This window comes from Martes martes (assembly GCF_963455335.1).
Source record: "Martes martes genome assembly, chromosome: 3".
Classification (NCBI taxonomy): Eukaryota; Metazoa; Chordata; class Mammalia; order Carnivora; family Mustelidae; genus Martes; species Martes martes.
This window is the reverse complement of record NC_137890.1, coordinates 167298964-167312606: the sequence shown is the minus strand read 5'-3', so window position 1 is coordinate 167312606 and position 13643 is coordinate 167298964. Positions and strand designations below refer to the sequence as shown.

At 53.8% G+C, this 13643-nt stretch overlaps 1 protein-coding gene across 4 annotated transcripts; it reads right to left on the bottom strand.

Moving 5' to 3' along the window:
- Positions 1-200: 200 nt before the first annotated feature.
- DNPEP (aspartyl aminopeptidase) lies at positions 201-10964 on the bottom strand. Of its 4 annotated transcripts, none has more exons than XM_080799667.1 (15): positions 10356-10482; positions 10127-10220; positions 9951-10039; positions 9732-9845; positions 9355-9480; positions 9013-9143; positions 8667-8742; positions 8442-8549; positions 7417-7494; positions 6411-6494; positions 5239-5399; positions 4816-4855; positions 4590-4691; positions 656-823; positions 201-336 (listed from the first exon to the last, which is right to left on the bottom strand). In XM_080799667.1, exons 2-15 carry the CDS (start codon positions 10212-10214, stop codon positions 286-288), a joined length of 1416 nt encoding a protein of 471 aa, XP_080655793.1. In that variant the 5' UTR covers positions 10215-10220; positions 10356-10482; the 3' UTR covers positions 201-285. The 4 variants fall into 4 exon arrangements, with proteins under 4 accessions (XP_080655793.1, XP_080655790.1, XP_080655792.1 ...); XM_080799664.1 differs by lacking the exon at positions 10356-10482 and adding an exon at positions 10849-10964 and having other exon boundaries at positions 203-336; XM_080799666.1 differs by lacking the exon at positions 10356-10482 and adding an exon at positions 10762-10949 and having other exon boundaries at positions 203-336.
- Between the last annotated feature and the right edge of the window lie 2679 nt (positions 10965-13643).

Here is a 13643-nt window from a genome sequence, read left to right as displayed (position 1 = left end):
TCCAATTGTGGACGCACCTACCTGTCTCTGACTTCAGACAGGGCCTTGAGGAAAGGAGATTTGAGATCAGGCCTCCATCCGCTGCCCGGAGCTGGGGCCTCCTCTACCTGCCCCCTCCCGCCCCCTCTGTTCTGGTTCCAGAAGTCAAGCCAGGTTCAACGCCCACCCTTCCGGTCTCCAAACTAAGCACCACAGAAAGAGTCTGAGTGAGAAATTCACTTTAATACTCCAGCTTCAGCTCAGCTGATCACTTCTCAAGCGCAAGAGAAGTCTTTCCAAGAGGCCTCAATCCACTAAGAGGTTACGGCTCAGAGAAGGGAACAGCTCAAAGAAGCCCTAAAACGGAAAGCAACATGAGATCTGGAATCAGTGGAGGCCAGCTGGGGGTGCCCTCCGGCACACTTCCCGCCAACACGGCCCAGCCGGAGAGGCACGGTGTTCACCCACACCTGACAACTGCCCCAGTCCTCCCATCCCCCCACCCCCGTCCTCTCATTATCCGCTGGAGGCTGGTCAGGGCCCTTGTGCCTGGAGAAGGGGGACCCTTCCTTTTCTACATGGTAGCCCCCAGACAGCCAGCTCCCGTCACCCAAACCGGCCCCCAAGAGACAGCAACATGACCCCGTGTCCCGAGGACGAGTGAGGCGGGAGTCACCTTGAAGAGGGTGAGGGTCTGGAGTACTCCCGAGGTGCAGGCGGTCTCCCGGATGGAGTGCATGGCCAGCTGGGGGCTGCCTAAATCTAGAACCCGCAGCCCCAGCCGAGAAGCCAAGATAGGTCCGATGGTGGTTCCACAGGGAGAGTCATTCCGGACCATGAGATCCTAAGGAGGGAAGGAGAGGCTCATCAACCACAAAGAGGGGCTGAAAGGTGCCCACTGATGGGTGCCTCCTCAGAGAGCGGATGGGAACAGGAAGCCTACATTAAATGGCAGGCCCAAAGCACAGAATATTCTGAATTGGTCCCATTCTCCCCGTCTGAACTACCGCCACTCTAATTCCAGCTACCACCATCTCGCCTTTCTTTAAGAATCCATTCTCCACATAGCAGGGAGGGGAATTAAAAAAAAAATAATTAAATAAAAGTACCGTTTCTATCAACCTCTTGCTTAACATACATTCTCTCCCCGCCCCCACACACACACAAAGAACAATCATTCAGCAGTTTTAGTGTTTGCAGAAATATTGCTGTTGGCATGCTGAAACCATTTTCTTTATATTCTGGTACAGAAAAAAATAAGAAGATCGTAATATGATGTTCAGTATTAAGATTTTCAGCGTAAGGGAACACAGAATTATAAAATCAGATAAATTAAGTAGTAACTATTATTTTTTTGAATAATAATTATAGCATTAATTCATGGTTTTCAAAAAATATATATTTTTTCCCAGCTATGTCAACAGAAATGACCCCAAAGCACTGTCCCCCGTAATAACAACGAACAGTCCCATGGTGCCAGACCACGGTCTCTAAAACCCCCATCCTTCCAAAGCTGCCACGCCTGGGGAGAGAAATGAACAAGATGAGCCTGCAATTTCCTGCTGTACAGAAAGCAAGAACACTTTCGAGAGTCCTGTCAAAGGACACATGTTGAAAGGACTCCCAACAGTCAAAGTTACGATCATCTGAGGATGAAATAAAGTGACTATGGGGCGCCTGGGTGGCTCAGTCAGTTAAGCATCTGACTCCTGATTTCAGTTTGGGTCATGATCTCAAGGTCATGGGATCTCAGGGCCATGTGCTGGGCTCCGTGTTCAGTGGGGAGTCTCCTTGAGATTCTGTCTCTCCCCTCTGCACATGCGCACTCTCCCTCAAATAAATAAAATCTTTGAAAAAAAATTACTGGGGGTGCCTGGGTGGCTCAGTGGGTTAAGGCTCTGCCTTCGGCTCAGGTCATGATCTCAGGGCCCTGGGACTGAGTCTCACATCAGGCCCTCTGCTCAGCGGGGAGCCTGCTTTCCCCTCCCTCTCTGCCTGCCTCTCCGCCTACTTGTGATCTCTCTGTCAAATAAATAAATAAAATCGTTTTTTAAAAAGTCAGTTAACTAAAAAATTACTACATGCCATTGGATCCACCCTGAACCAATAAAAATCTGATTTAATATCAGAAAAGGAAAAGAAAAAAATCCCTACGTGTCCCCATTTGGAGTGGCTATTAACATACCACACCTTGAAAACTGGTTATTTAAGGGAAAGAACGAGCATCTATCGGGTCTTTCCAGCTGAAACTATATGTCATGATAACCAAACAGCCCTAGTGGATGGGCACAAAGTTCTGCCTCCCAGAAGAATAGCTGCTAATATCTGCAAAAGGGAAGACCCTGTAGAAGGGATGAACTGAGGGAATGAAATTATTGATTTCGGCAAGGATTATCAATGGATTATCAATGGGTGTCAAAACCATCAGATGTCTGGTGGATAGGGGACTCATCATTGGTACAGGTTGCCGTCCAGCCAAAGGGGGAAAGCCCTCCTATGATGGCGGGATTGGAAGGCACCCCAATCATGTGCTCAATCTTATTGTCACTGAGAGTGGATCACCCAGATAATATGTGTATAATCCAACATGACGGACACATCGGTCATGATGTCTTCTGGCCAAAGATGTCTAACCTGAAGCTACCAAGCCTTCGGGTATGAATTCCAATTTACAGGAAACACAGGGCCTAGAGGCACCAGCTAAACAACACTATCAGGAAACAACTAGACAAATCCAGAAAGTGAGACATTATGTGGGATGATGAGCCTACATTTCTTCAACAAGTCAATGTTCTTTTATTTTTTTTAAGATTTATCTGTTTATTTGAGACAGACAGAGAATGAGTGAGTGCATGAGCAGGATGGACAGAGGGAGAGGGAGACAGAACCCCAAGCAGACTCCCCGATGAATTAGAGCCCAACATGGGGCTCGATCTCATGACCCTGAGATCAGGGGCTAAGCCAAAACCAAGAGTTCAATGCTTAACAGACTGCGTGACCCAGGCACCCCAAGTCGACGTTAAGCAGACGCTTAATGACTGAGCCACCCAGGCGCCCCAAGAATATTTTGGAGATAACTAGGGAAAACTGAAATTGATCTGGGGGTGCCTGGCTGGCTCAGTTGGTAGAACATGCAACTCTTGATCTTGGGGTTGTGAGATCAAGCCCCATGTTGGGCGCAGAACTTACTCAAAAAAACACAAAACAAAAAAACCCCCCAAACGATCTGTGCATTAGGAGTAGATAGAAATTTACTGAAACAAAAGTGTACTGAGATGAAAAGGTAGAAAATAAAGAGTGAAGAGGAAGCAAACAACATATTCAAAATGATTAAACTTTTTATAAGATAGGTGTTAAGTATATACATATTTTAAAAAAAACTAGAAGCATATATGCTAATTTCTGTGGGTTCATGTTTTCTTATTTGTGTTTGTGTTTCCTGAATTTTTTTTTTAAGATTTTTTTTTTTTTTTATTTGACAGACAGAGATCACAAGTAGGCAGAGAGACAGGCAGAGAGAGGAAGAAGCAGGCTCCCCGCCGAGCAGAGAGCCTGATGCGGGGCTCGATCCCAGGACCCTGGGATCATGACCTGAGCCGAAGGCAGAGTCTTTAACCCACTGAGCCACCCAGGCGCCCCATGTTTCCTGAATTTTTAAAGTATACATGTCCTGCTTCTGCTGTGAGTTTGATTAAAGAAATTCCCCCATGTCTCCTCACTGCCTTAGAACACACAGACCCTCCTTGGAGGTCCTGCGGAACCAGCCTGGGCAGGCTTCTCTCCCCTGCACTCAAGCCCTTGCCCTGCCTCTACACTTCTCACTCAGTCCCGAGGCTCCTCTGTCCCGAGGCCGAGGGAGCGCACTCCTGTGCCCCTGGCGGCCTTTGCACTCATTCCCTCTGCAGGGATGCTCTCCCTGCAGACTCGCCCACAGCTGCCTCTTCCTGGGTAGTCAAGTCTCAGCTCCAAGTGTCACTTCCTCAGAGAGGCTTCCCCAAGAAGGGAATGGTCAGGTCTACATGGGGCAGGGAGGGGGAGGTATGTGGCAGAGAGCGCCCTGAGCCAGGAGACAGGAGGCCGGGGCCCTAGTCCTGACCCACCAGGTTCTGCCTGCTGTGTGTCGCCGGACCCCCTGCACCCCAGTCCCTCATAGCTCTATCTCCACCTATTTCTGAAGACCCGAGCCATTGCCACGGCAAGAATGAACATTAGCAGGTGGGAGTTCCAGTCTCCCTGGCCCTGAACTTCACTTATGGAGGAGCCCAGGGTATGAGAGAGAGACACGGGGAGCTGGATGGGAAGAAAGGACTAAACCCATGTGCCATGAGCACACTGTACCTTCAGTTCTCACACAAAGCCAGAAGACGCATCATCATCAGCCCCATTTTACAGGTGTGGAAACGGACTCCGAGAAACGGAGTGCCTAGCCCCACAGCACACCCAGCACGGATCCCAGCTCTGCCCAGATCCAAAACCCATTCTTCTCTACCGGAACTCCATCCGCTAAAGGTGGGCTCCCAGGCGCTTCGCCTTGCATGGGGGCCCATCTGCTCATGCTCCTCCCACCCCATTCCCCCCAACCTGTCCTCACAGGCAGGGCCCGGCCTCACCTGCAGGGGCACCCCGACCTTACTGGCCACCTCTCGGATCAGGGCCTCTGAAACCGCATTTGAGGCATAGCGCTGCTTGCTGTTCACCTTGATCACAGGGCCCTGGGGAGGGGGAAACCAGGAAGCCTGGGTGAGGCGCACACGGGGGGCAGGCCCACAGGGAAGGAGACGGGGCCCAGAACCAGGCAGGCCTTCAAGTCCCTGAGGAGAAACAGGAGCATCTCACCTTATGGAACAAGGGCCGGTGGTTCTCCTCGTGCTTGTCCCTGTAGGAGACCGAGTCAAGGTTGGGGATGGCAAACAGGAGGTGGGCCTCCCAACAGCCGCCTCTGTCTATCCCCGGACAGCATTCCTTCCCACCCAGTGCGGTGGGACCTGAGACACATGCTGAAAACAGTGTCCCAGGCAGCCTCTAGCAGCAGGCGGAAAGAAGTCTGTAGAGTCTATTCAACACACCCGGGGTTGGGCATTACATTCGACCCACTTGGGTCTTGGCACTGTTAAAAGGAAGCCGCCACTGACCTTCCTACCAGAATGAGGGGGAAGGGGAAGGGAGACAGGCTGGGGCCCAGGGCTGGGGTGAAGCCTGCAGGCAGGTTCCGCTGGGTGCGCAGCTGCGAGGACTGCACGCCTGGCTCGGCAGACTCACAGGTAGTTGGGGTGCACAGCATGGGCCATGTCTGCGCTGATCATGTAGGACTTGGGAATGGCTTCCTCGAAGGCCGTCAGGTGCTGGAATGAGGCTGAGATCCGGCGTAGCACCAGCTCTGTCAGCAACGACTGGGCCCCCTGGGCGCTCTCGGAGCCCACCTGCCAATAGCAGAGACTGGCTCTGGGGTCTGGGCTCAGGGGCCAGAGCTGGAAGCCAGGGAGAGGGGCCCCACGCCTGGGACCACCACAGGCCCAGGACCCCGCTGACTCCGGGGATGAGGAATGCAGGGTGTTGTGAGCAACTTCCCCAATGCTGTGCCCCTGAAAACCTGATGGTGGGCCGGGGCTGGACGAATCCTATGTCACGCCTGGGGCACAAAGAGAACTTTCTGGGGGCTTCCTGCACCTGCCTCCCCTCCTTCTCCCCCGACCTTTACATCTGGGGCTCAGATGTGCCCCACCACGTTGGCCAATCGATTGTCTTTTACGCATGTAACAGAGATTACTAATTATCCATGCTGTTCTGCACAAGAAAATACCCAAATTGGAGCTAAGCATGGGACTACCCAGTTAGAGAGAACACTCCTAGCTTTCCCTTGCAGCTAAACATGGCCAGGATGATGGAGTTCTGTGGAACACAGGTAGCGAGGAACGCCACCTTCGGCCCGCACCTTAAAAGGTTGGGCGCGTACTCTCCCTCCGCCCTTTCCTCTCATCCTCCTCTCAGTACAGACAAGATGGCAATGGCGGGGGCTGGAACAGCCAATCAGCCTGGATCCCGAGATGAGAAGCTGAGGGCTCAGGACAGCAGAGACTTGTCCTGAACTGCTCCCTCTGACCTGTGCAGTCCCAGGGGAGAGAAGGACCTGACTGCTCAGGATCTGGTACCTGAGAGGGCATCTCACGGGAGCGCGCAGAGCCCTGGGCCTGCAGGATGGAGGGCAGAGTCCCCGTCCTTGAGGAGCTCACTGTGTGGCACACGCAGCAACACAGTCACACCTCTAGAAGCAGACTCGTGCTGAGCCAGGGCAGCCAAGGGCTAAGGGAGCACAGGCAGGGCCTTCCCATCTTTGTGGCTTCTAGAACAGCCCCGGCTTACGGCAGGTGCCTGGCACAAGACACCTGCGGGAAGCTTCATAGAGGGGCCCCACCACAGAGCCCTCCACGTACCTCTTCGTTGTCATAGAGCGCGATCATGCGCACGTGGGGCTCCGCGGCCAAAGAGGCAGGGGCCGAACAGGAGTCGATCAAAGCCTGTTTGGGGGGGAGCAAGAGCATCCTCCTCACTCCTCCTTCTTCCATAACCCCGCCCAGCAACACCTGGCAGGTTCATGCTCCTGGCCTGCCTTTCCGTCACTACAGCCGTAATGAAGTGGGCTGGGGCTCTGACTGGCCTTCATCTCTTAGGGCTCTGCCTGGCACACGGGAGACCCTTTCAGCTGGGCTGGGAGAATTCCCCCCTTGAGGTGTGCTCCCATCCCTGCCTATGTGAAAAGCAGAAGGATGAATAAAATGCAGGAGAAGAATGGAGAAGCCTGGGAAGTCAAAACCACCACACAGAGCACATAAACTAGTTGGCTCCAGTGAAAAGATCAAGATCCACAGAGGTGAAAGGGACTCCATCAGGGGACACAGCTAGCTGGCTGCAGGAGCTGACACAGGTCCCAGGCTCAGCCCTGGTCTCCATTACGGCCCAAAGCCTGTCTCTGAGAATAGGATGGGGGCAGAGGGAGAGGTATGAAAAGAGAGAGAACAGGAGGAAAGGAAGAAATAGAACTACCTAGAGTAGAAAGAAGGCAGGGACTCTAAGGTGACCGGAAGGGATTGAGACGGGCCCCACAGAGACCCCAAGGCACAGACAGAAGGCTGGGTGGGCATAAGCTCGGAGGGCAGGGTGAGCAGAGGGAAGGGGGCAATGCTGCCTTAGGAGGCCCTAAGGCCTCTCCCGGGAAGCAGAGGCTAACTCCTCATGGTTAGGAGACACCATGACGCCCCAGCCAGCCTCTCAGCCTTCCCCAACCCCAGCCGTGGCCCCTCCCCATGGTCCACCTAACACCAGCAGACGGAGGAGGTGGCCAGTGGCCCTCATAGGACCTGCTGGGCCTTGAGGCAGTCCCCCGACCACTTCTTCTCCTGGCCGTGTACCCCATCCGGGGTGCCCCCCTGCCCCACTCACCTGCAGGGCACAGAAGCAGCTGTGCAGATTGTCCAGCCGAGGGGCAAAGATGAACTCCTCGTAGGCACCACCTAGGACCTAGAAAGACGGGACAATCAGCCCAACCTTCAACCCTCCATCCCAACTCACGTGCTTCTCCCTGCTCCCAGAGGCCTGGGTTGGAGCGAGCCTCCTTGGCTCTGTGTGCAAACTTGTGCCATCCCCCCCACCAACTTAGGTGACCGGGACCCTGCTGGGTGAGGCTGAGGGGACAATGGGGAATGGAGCTGGGCAGGAGCTGAGAGATGGGAGGGTGACGTCTATGTTTCCCACCAGTTCCCGTGGGACCGGGAAAAGGGAGCTGAACAGACACAAGAAAAGCTAAGGAAATAAACAGAAGAGGAGACGAGCCCAGAAACAGTGCACATTCAAACAGGACTGAACGTCCTGTTTGAATGTGCACAGTTGATGTCACAACCGGGAGGAACTTGAAGGCAGGCTCTAGAAAAAGGGGGGCTGCATCCAGGCCTTCTGCCCTCAGAGGGGCAGGGCCAGGGTGGGTTCAAAGTACACAGCGAGGGGCGCCTGGGTGGCTTAGTGGGTTAAAGCCTCTGCCTTCGGCTCAGGTCATGATCCCAGGGTCCTGGGATCAAGCCCCGCATCGGGCTCTCTGCTCAGCAGGGAGCCTGCTTCCCCCTCTCTCTCTGCCTGCCTCTCTGCCTACTTGTGATTTCTGTCTGCCAAATAAACAAGCAAATAAAATCTTCAAAGAACACAGCGAGCCCCGGTAGCAGAAACTACAAGGTGTGGGAAAAAAAAAATCTGTGGAGGGGCTGATCTCCAGGGCCCACGCATGGATCCAAGAAGGCAGGTCTGGAGGATGAAAGTGACCTTTTGAGAACCACTGGCCTGGAGGCAGAGGGACATGGTGTCTACTGGGAAAAAGAGGGATGAGAGTAACTAGGGGACTGGCTGAAGTGGGATATACTAGGGCAGGCCAGGATCCCCGCAGTCCCCACCCATGAGTCCCTGCAGCCATGCCTTACCGCAGGCTGGGTGTCAGCAAGGCAGAGCTCCATCTCCAAGATATCCTCGGGGCTCAGGCCCAGATGGGCACAGAGAAGGGACATGAGGACCGAGTGGTGCCGGTCATCCTGCAAGGCAAAAGCATGCTGGGAGGAAGAAGGTCTGCTCTCTCCCTCCTCCCCTTCTCCAGGGAATCAGTCCCTTCCCCCTCCTCCCTCCTTCCTAGGAGCAGGGGACACTCTTACAGCAGCACTGACAGGCCCCGCCTCCGGAGTCCCCTTCTCCAGCTCCTCCTGGACTGCCGTGGCAAGAATGGGGACTCTGTGGGGAGACACGTGAGGGAAGCGTGGGGCGAGCCGGAGGGCATGGCACCCCTGAGCTCAGATCTCCCCATGAGAACTGAACCTCGATTCCCAGCTTCCCAAATGGCACAGCTAAGAGGGCCTGCTGGTATCGTCAGCTGGGTCCCAAGGGAAGAACCTGGCTATGGCGACCATGAGGTAGTGCAGTCCCGGGCCCCACAGGAACCCTGCCATCACTTGGTGCCACAGCCATCCCTCCCGGTCACCACAGCCCTGGCCCCAGGCTCACAAGTGCATCTCCATGTTGGGCCCGAAGTTTTCATTGACGTTGCGCTGCAGGTGGATGGCCAGGTGTGGGATGCGAAGGATGGGCCGCTCCACGTGCACCAGCCGCTGCTCCAGCCGGCCTGAGGTAGGGCACTGTGGCCCGCCAGGCCAGGTCAAACCCGGGTGCCTCTCAACCCCAGCAGCTTAATACCCCCACTTCACCCACACTAACATGATCCTCGAACCCACGCTGCCCCACTCTCCCTTCCCTGGGGGGCTCTCCACAGGTACCCCAGAGGAAGTTCACTGTCAATCTTTGGGCTGCTGAAGGTGAGAACCTCCCAGGTCCAACCCCAGTTCCCACCTTGACAATGACACGTCCAGCCAAGGTCAGGTCCCGGTCAAACCAGGTGCTCCAGATCCCACCACCATAGGTCTCCACGCCAACCTGCTGGAAACCCACCTGGCTGCGGCGGGACCGCCGTTTCACCTAAGTGTGAAGATGGGGAATGAGAAGTCAGAGAAGGCCAAATGGCAGGATTTGGACGCGAGACAGACGGATGGACGCCTAAGGACCAAAGGAAGAGTACTGCTGACAGAGAAGGGCTCCAAGTGTGGAAGAAGGGGGCGACCAGTCTGCCATGGTCTGAGGACAGAGCCCCCAATTCGCACCTCTCCACTCCCTTTTGCTGTGTATTTCTCTGATGCCCCCCCTACCCCAGTGCAGCCTCAGTTCCTCACCCGGAGACAAGGGCTGTCCGTGTGGGCTCCAATAAGGCTGAAACCATTGCCAGGAACATACTGGCCTCCAACAGCAAAAGCGATGATCGTTGAGGAGTTCCTGGTCAGAAAGTACTGGGGGGTGGAGGGGGGTAAGACTGACTGATTATCTAGCCAGCTGGCTCAAAGAACTTTGAGCCCCGGCCTAGGGACCTGCTTTTCTCACCCCACCCCACGTACCTTGCTCTCCGGCTTGATATCCCAGCTCTCCGTCTCTTTGAGTTCATGGAAGCCAGCCTGGAGGAGGCGGCTGCGGCACTCGGCCACGGCTGTAGAAAAAGAGCCCTTTCATAGCGATGGAAGCGGGTTAGGAGGCACACCGGCCACCACCCTCCTCTCCTGTCCTGGTCACTTACCGTGGAAAGGAGAGGGGCTCCGGTTCACGAACTTGAGGAGTTCCCGGGCCGCGGCCTGCACCGCCTCTTTGCGGGCCCTACCGGTCATGGCCACCTAGTGGAGGCGGGGTAGGGGGGCTGCTCAGACTCCTACCAGGTTTGGGACCCTTGATTTATATTATCCAGGCCCCGGGACCACCTTCCCCCCACAAACCCCATCCCTGCGAAGTGATCGCTCCAGGGCTCGGACCTCTGCTTCCGCCCCTCTCCCCACCGACTAGATGCAGATGCCGGGCCAAACCTCTTCCGCCGAAAGCTCTGGCCCTCCAGCCGAAGTATCAGAACCCCAGCAGCGTTCACCGCCCAGTTCTTCCAAGACAGCCCGCCTCCTAATCCGAGCTTTAGCCCGGCCCCCTTAGCCCCACCCCCACGTGCCCGCCCAGCCCAAAAATCCCGGTCGGTTCCGCTCCAAGCTTCCAAGCGGGCCCCTAACTCAAGAGCCGGCCTGCACCAAGGAGCCAAAGTCCTACTGGCCGGGGAATACCCCGCCTCCACAACCCCAGTCTTTAGCAGGCCACCCTTTTCCACCCCCCCGGGAAGATCAGGTCACGGAGGCCGAACTTTCGGTTTCGCTTTGGGTCAGGCACAGCCCTCACCTCGGCGCGCTGTTGAGGTTAGGCCGGAGCGGGCTCCGAGCCGAGTCTGGGGTCGGAGTTTGAGCTGGGCGGGCGGTGGACACCTACCTGCATGGCCCCCCACGCGTGGGGCCGCGTCCACTAGCCCTGCCCCCGTACTCGGCCCGCCCCCTAAGCCCGCCGCGCGCCCCGCCCCCGCCGCACCGTCTGCTCCGCCCCTCGCTAGGTCGCTCCGCCCACCCGCCCCGGCCGCGCCGTCTGCTCCGCCCCTCGCTAGGCCGCGCCGCCCGCCCCGCCCCCTCTGTCAGCGTTGGCGGCGGGGGCCCTCTGCTGCCCGGGAGGTGCCAGGACAGCCGCGAGCCGCTTGCCCCCACGCCTGCCCGGGGTCAGGGAGTACGAAGAAAAACTCGCCCGCGCCCGCTCACCTGGTCCGACGAGTACTGTATAGAGTGCTCTCTCTCTCCACAGGCACCCTTGTGATAATAAAAGCAACAGGGCCAGTGTTCATGGAGCGCTCACGGTGAGCTTTAGCTTTATGATAAGGCCTCACGTGTTACCTGGTTATCTTCCCAGCTGCTCTATCAACTTTGTCCTTTCACTGTCCCCATTTTATCCATGAACAAAACAAGTACAGAGACAAATCACCTGTCCAGGGCAGTAAGTGGCAGAGGTGGGGTTGGGGCTCAATTAATTTGACCCCAGGAACCTGGAACAAGCCACTCTCAGATCTTTTCTGGCCCTTTTTCATACGCACCTCGGTATGTGTTAAGTGCCCCGGGGAGTCCCTGAGGGACAGAGAAGTTAATGACTTGCCCAAGATCACACAGCCATTTGGATGCATCTAGAATTTGACTCCTATCTGTACTCTTCCCATGTCTTAAAACGACAAAGTAAAACAAACTCCACATGTTCTTGGAGGCGATCCCAATATTCGTATGTCAAGAGCGGTGAGCAGCAGTTTAAAAAATCAACGTACCCACCTAGTCATAGATTCTGATCAGGACTCTAGGTGGCCCCTGGGTCCAAAACAAGGCCCAGCAACCAGGCGTGTTAGCACTCCAGGGATTACAGGTCAACAGCACAATCTGCCCTCTATATGCCGGAATAGGAATGTTGGGAGAGGGGTGGGGAGCAGTGGGAGAGGCCCACTAGCCCTCAGTTCACAGGAGTAGGTATTGCAGGTGTTCAAGAATATACAGGTGGTGGGGTAAATTCATGGCATTCCCTAACTGTTCATTGAAATGTCATTAGGTATAAAGTTTCAGTGCTGAGTGGGTCATGGAGAGAATACTCTTTTCCTCTGAGAGCCAGAGGCTGGCTACTAGTGGGGAAGGGACACAATCACGGACAGTGACAACTGCTGAAACAGGGGTACAGTGTATAAGGGAAGGACACTTAAAAGAATTGTAATGCTCTTCTGAGGACAAAAAAAGAGTACATGCTAATGTGAGAAATTCAAATATCAAAATGGGTAACTTAGAAAGTGAAATAAACCTTGGATAAATTGAACATCCATTCTGGATAAAAAAAAAAAACAAAACGAAATCCTCTTTACAAGCCAGAAAGAGAAAGGGTAAAAGCGTAACTGCAGAAATTAGTGGGGAAATAGCAGAAGTGCTCCGTTCAAGTCAGAAATAAGACACTGGTGAGCTTTACTGGTGTTATAAACATGGAAAAGTAAAATGTCTCATTACTTATAGATTATTTGGTTACCTAGAACCTCTAAAAATATAAACTGACAAGCTATTTGAACTAGTAGGAGGAGTGGCCTGATTTTATTTATTTTTTTTTTAAGATTTTATTTATTTATTTGACAGAGAGAGAGTTCACAAGCAGGCGGGGGGTGGGGGGGGAAGCAGGCTCCCCGCTGAGCAGAGAGCCCGACGTGGGGCTCGATCCCAGGACCCTGAGATCATGACCTGAGTCAAAGGCAGAGGCTTAACCTACTGAGCCACCCAGGCTCCCCAGTGGGCTGATTTTAAAAGTCATCAGCTTTCCTGTGCAATAATCAACTAGAAAATATACTAGTAAAAGGGTCCTATTTACAAGAACAAGAAATACTATTAAATTTCTAGGAATGAGGGGCGCCTGGGTGGCTCAGTCAGTTAAGCATCTGTGTTTGGCTCAAGTCATGATCCCAGGGTCCTGGGGTCAAGCCCCACATCAGGCTCCCTGCTCAGCGGGGAGTCTGCTAGTCCCTCTCCTCCCGGCTTGTGCTCCCTTTCTTTCAAATAAATAAATAAAATCTTTAAAAATAAATAAATTCCTAGGAAAGTTTATGAGAGAGACTTGGTCTCATTGTAATCAGGGAAATGCAAGTTAATAGGAGATACCATTTTTAATTTGTCAGATGGCAAAAATGAAAAAGATTGGTCATATGAAGTGTGGGAGAAGGTCTGGGGAAATCTGTGCCTTTATACCGATTTCTGGGCTATAATTAATCCCTGGGGCATGTTCTAAGCTGCCAACATAAGCTGAGTGTGGAGTTGGGAGGAGACACACAGAAGCATGCCACTGGATAGATTTGTACCCTATGGACATTATAGACATAAATAACCTTAAGAACATAGATTGGTAATAAAATAGCTAGGAAAGTGATGATTTTTTTTTAAAGATTTTATTTATTTATTTGTCAGAGAGAGAGGGAGAGAGAGCGAACGAGCACAGGCAGGCAGAGTGGCAGGTAGAGGCAGAGGGAGAAGCAGGCTCCCCGCTGAGCAAGGAGCCCGATGCGGGACTCGATCCCAGGATGCTGGGATCATGACCTGAGCCAAAGGCAGCCGCTCAACCAACTGAGCCACCCAGGCGTCCCGAAAGTGATGATTTTTGAGTATTTGTTATGTGTTTGCAATATAATTTAAGTTTACATAATTGAATTTTTTTATTTGACAGACAGAGATCAC

Excerpts from the sequence above, each read along its gene's own strand:
- DNPEP (XM_080799664.1), bottom strand. Across the intron at positions 9,846-9,950 it reads ATATCAAGCCGGAGAGCAAG|TACTTTCTGACCAGGAACTC; the intron begins GTACGTGGGGTG and ends TCCACCCCCCAG. Across the intron at positions 4,692-4,815 it reads ACCGGCCCTTGTTCCATAAG|GGCCCTGTGATCAAGGTGAA; the intron begins GTGAGATGCTCC and ends CCCCCTCCCCAG.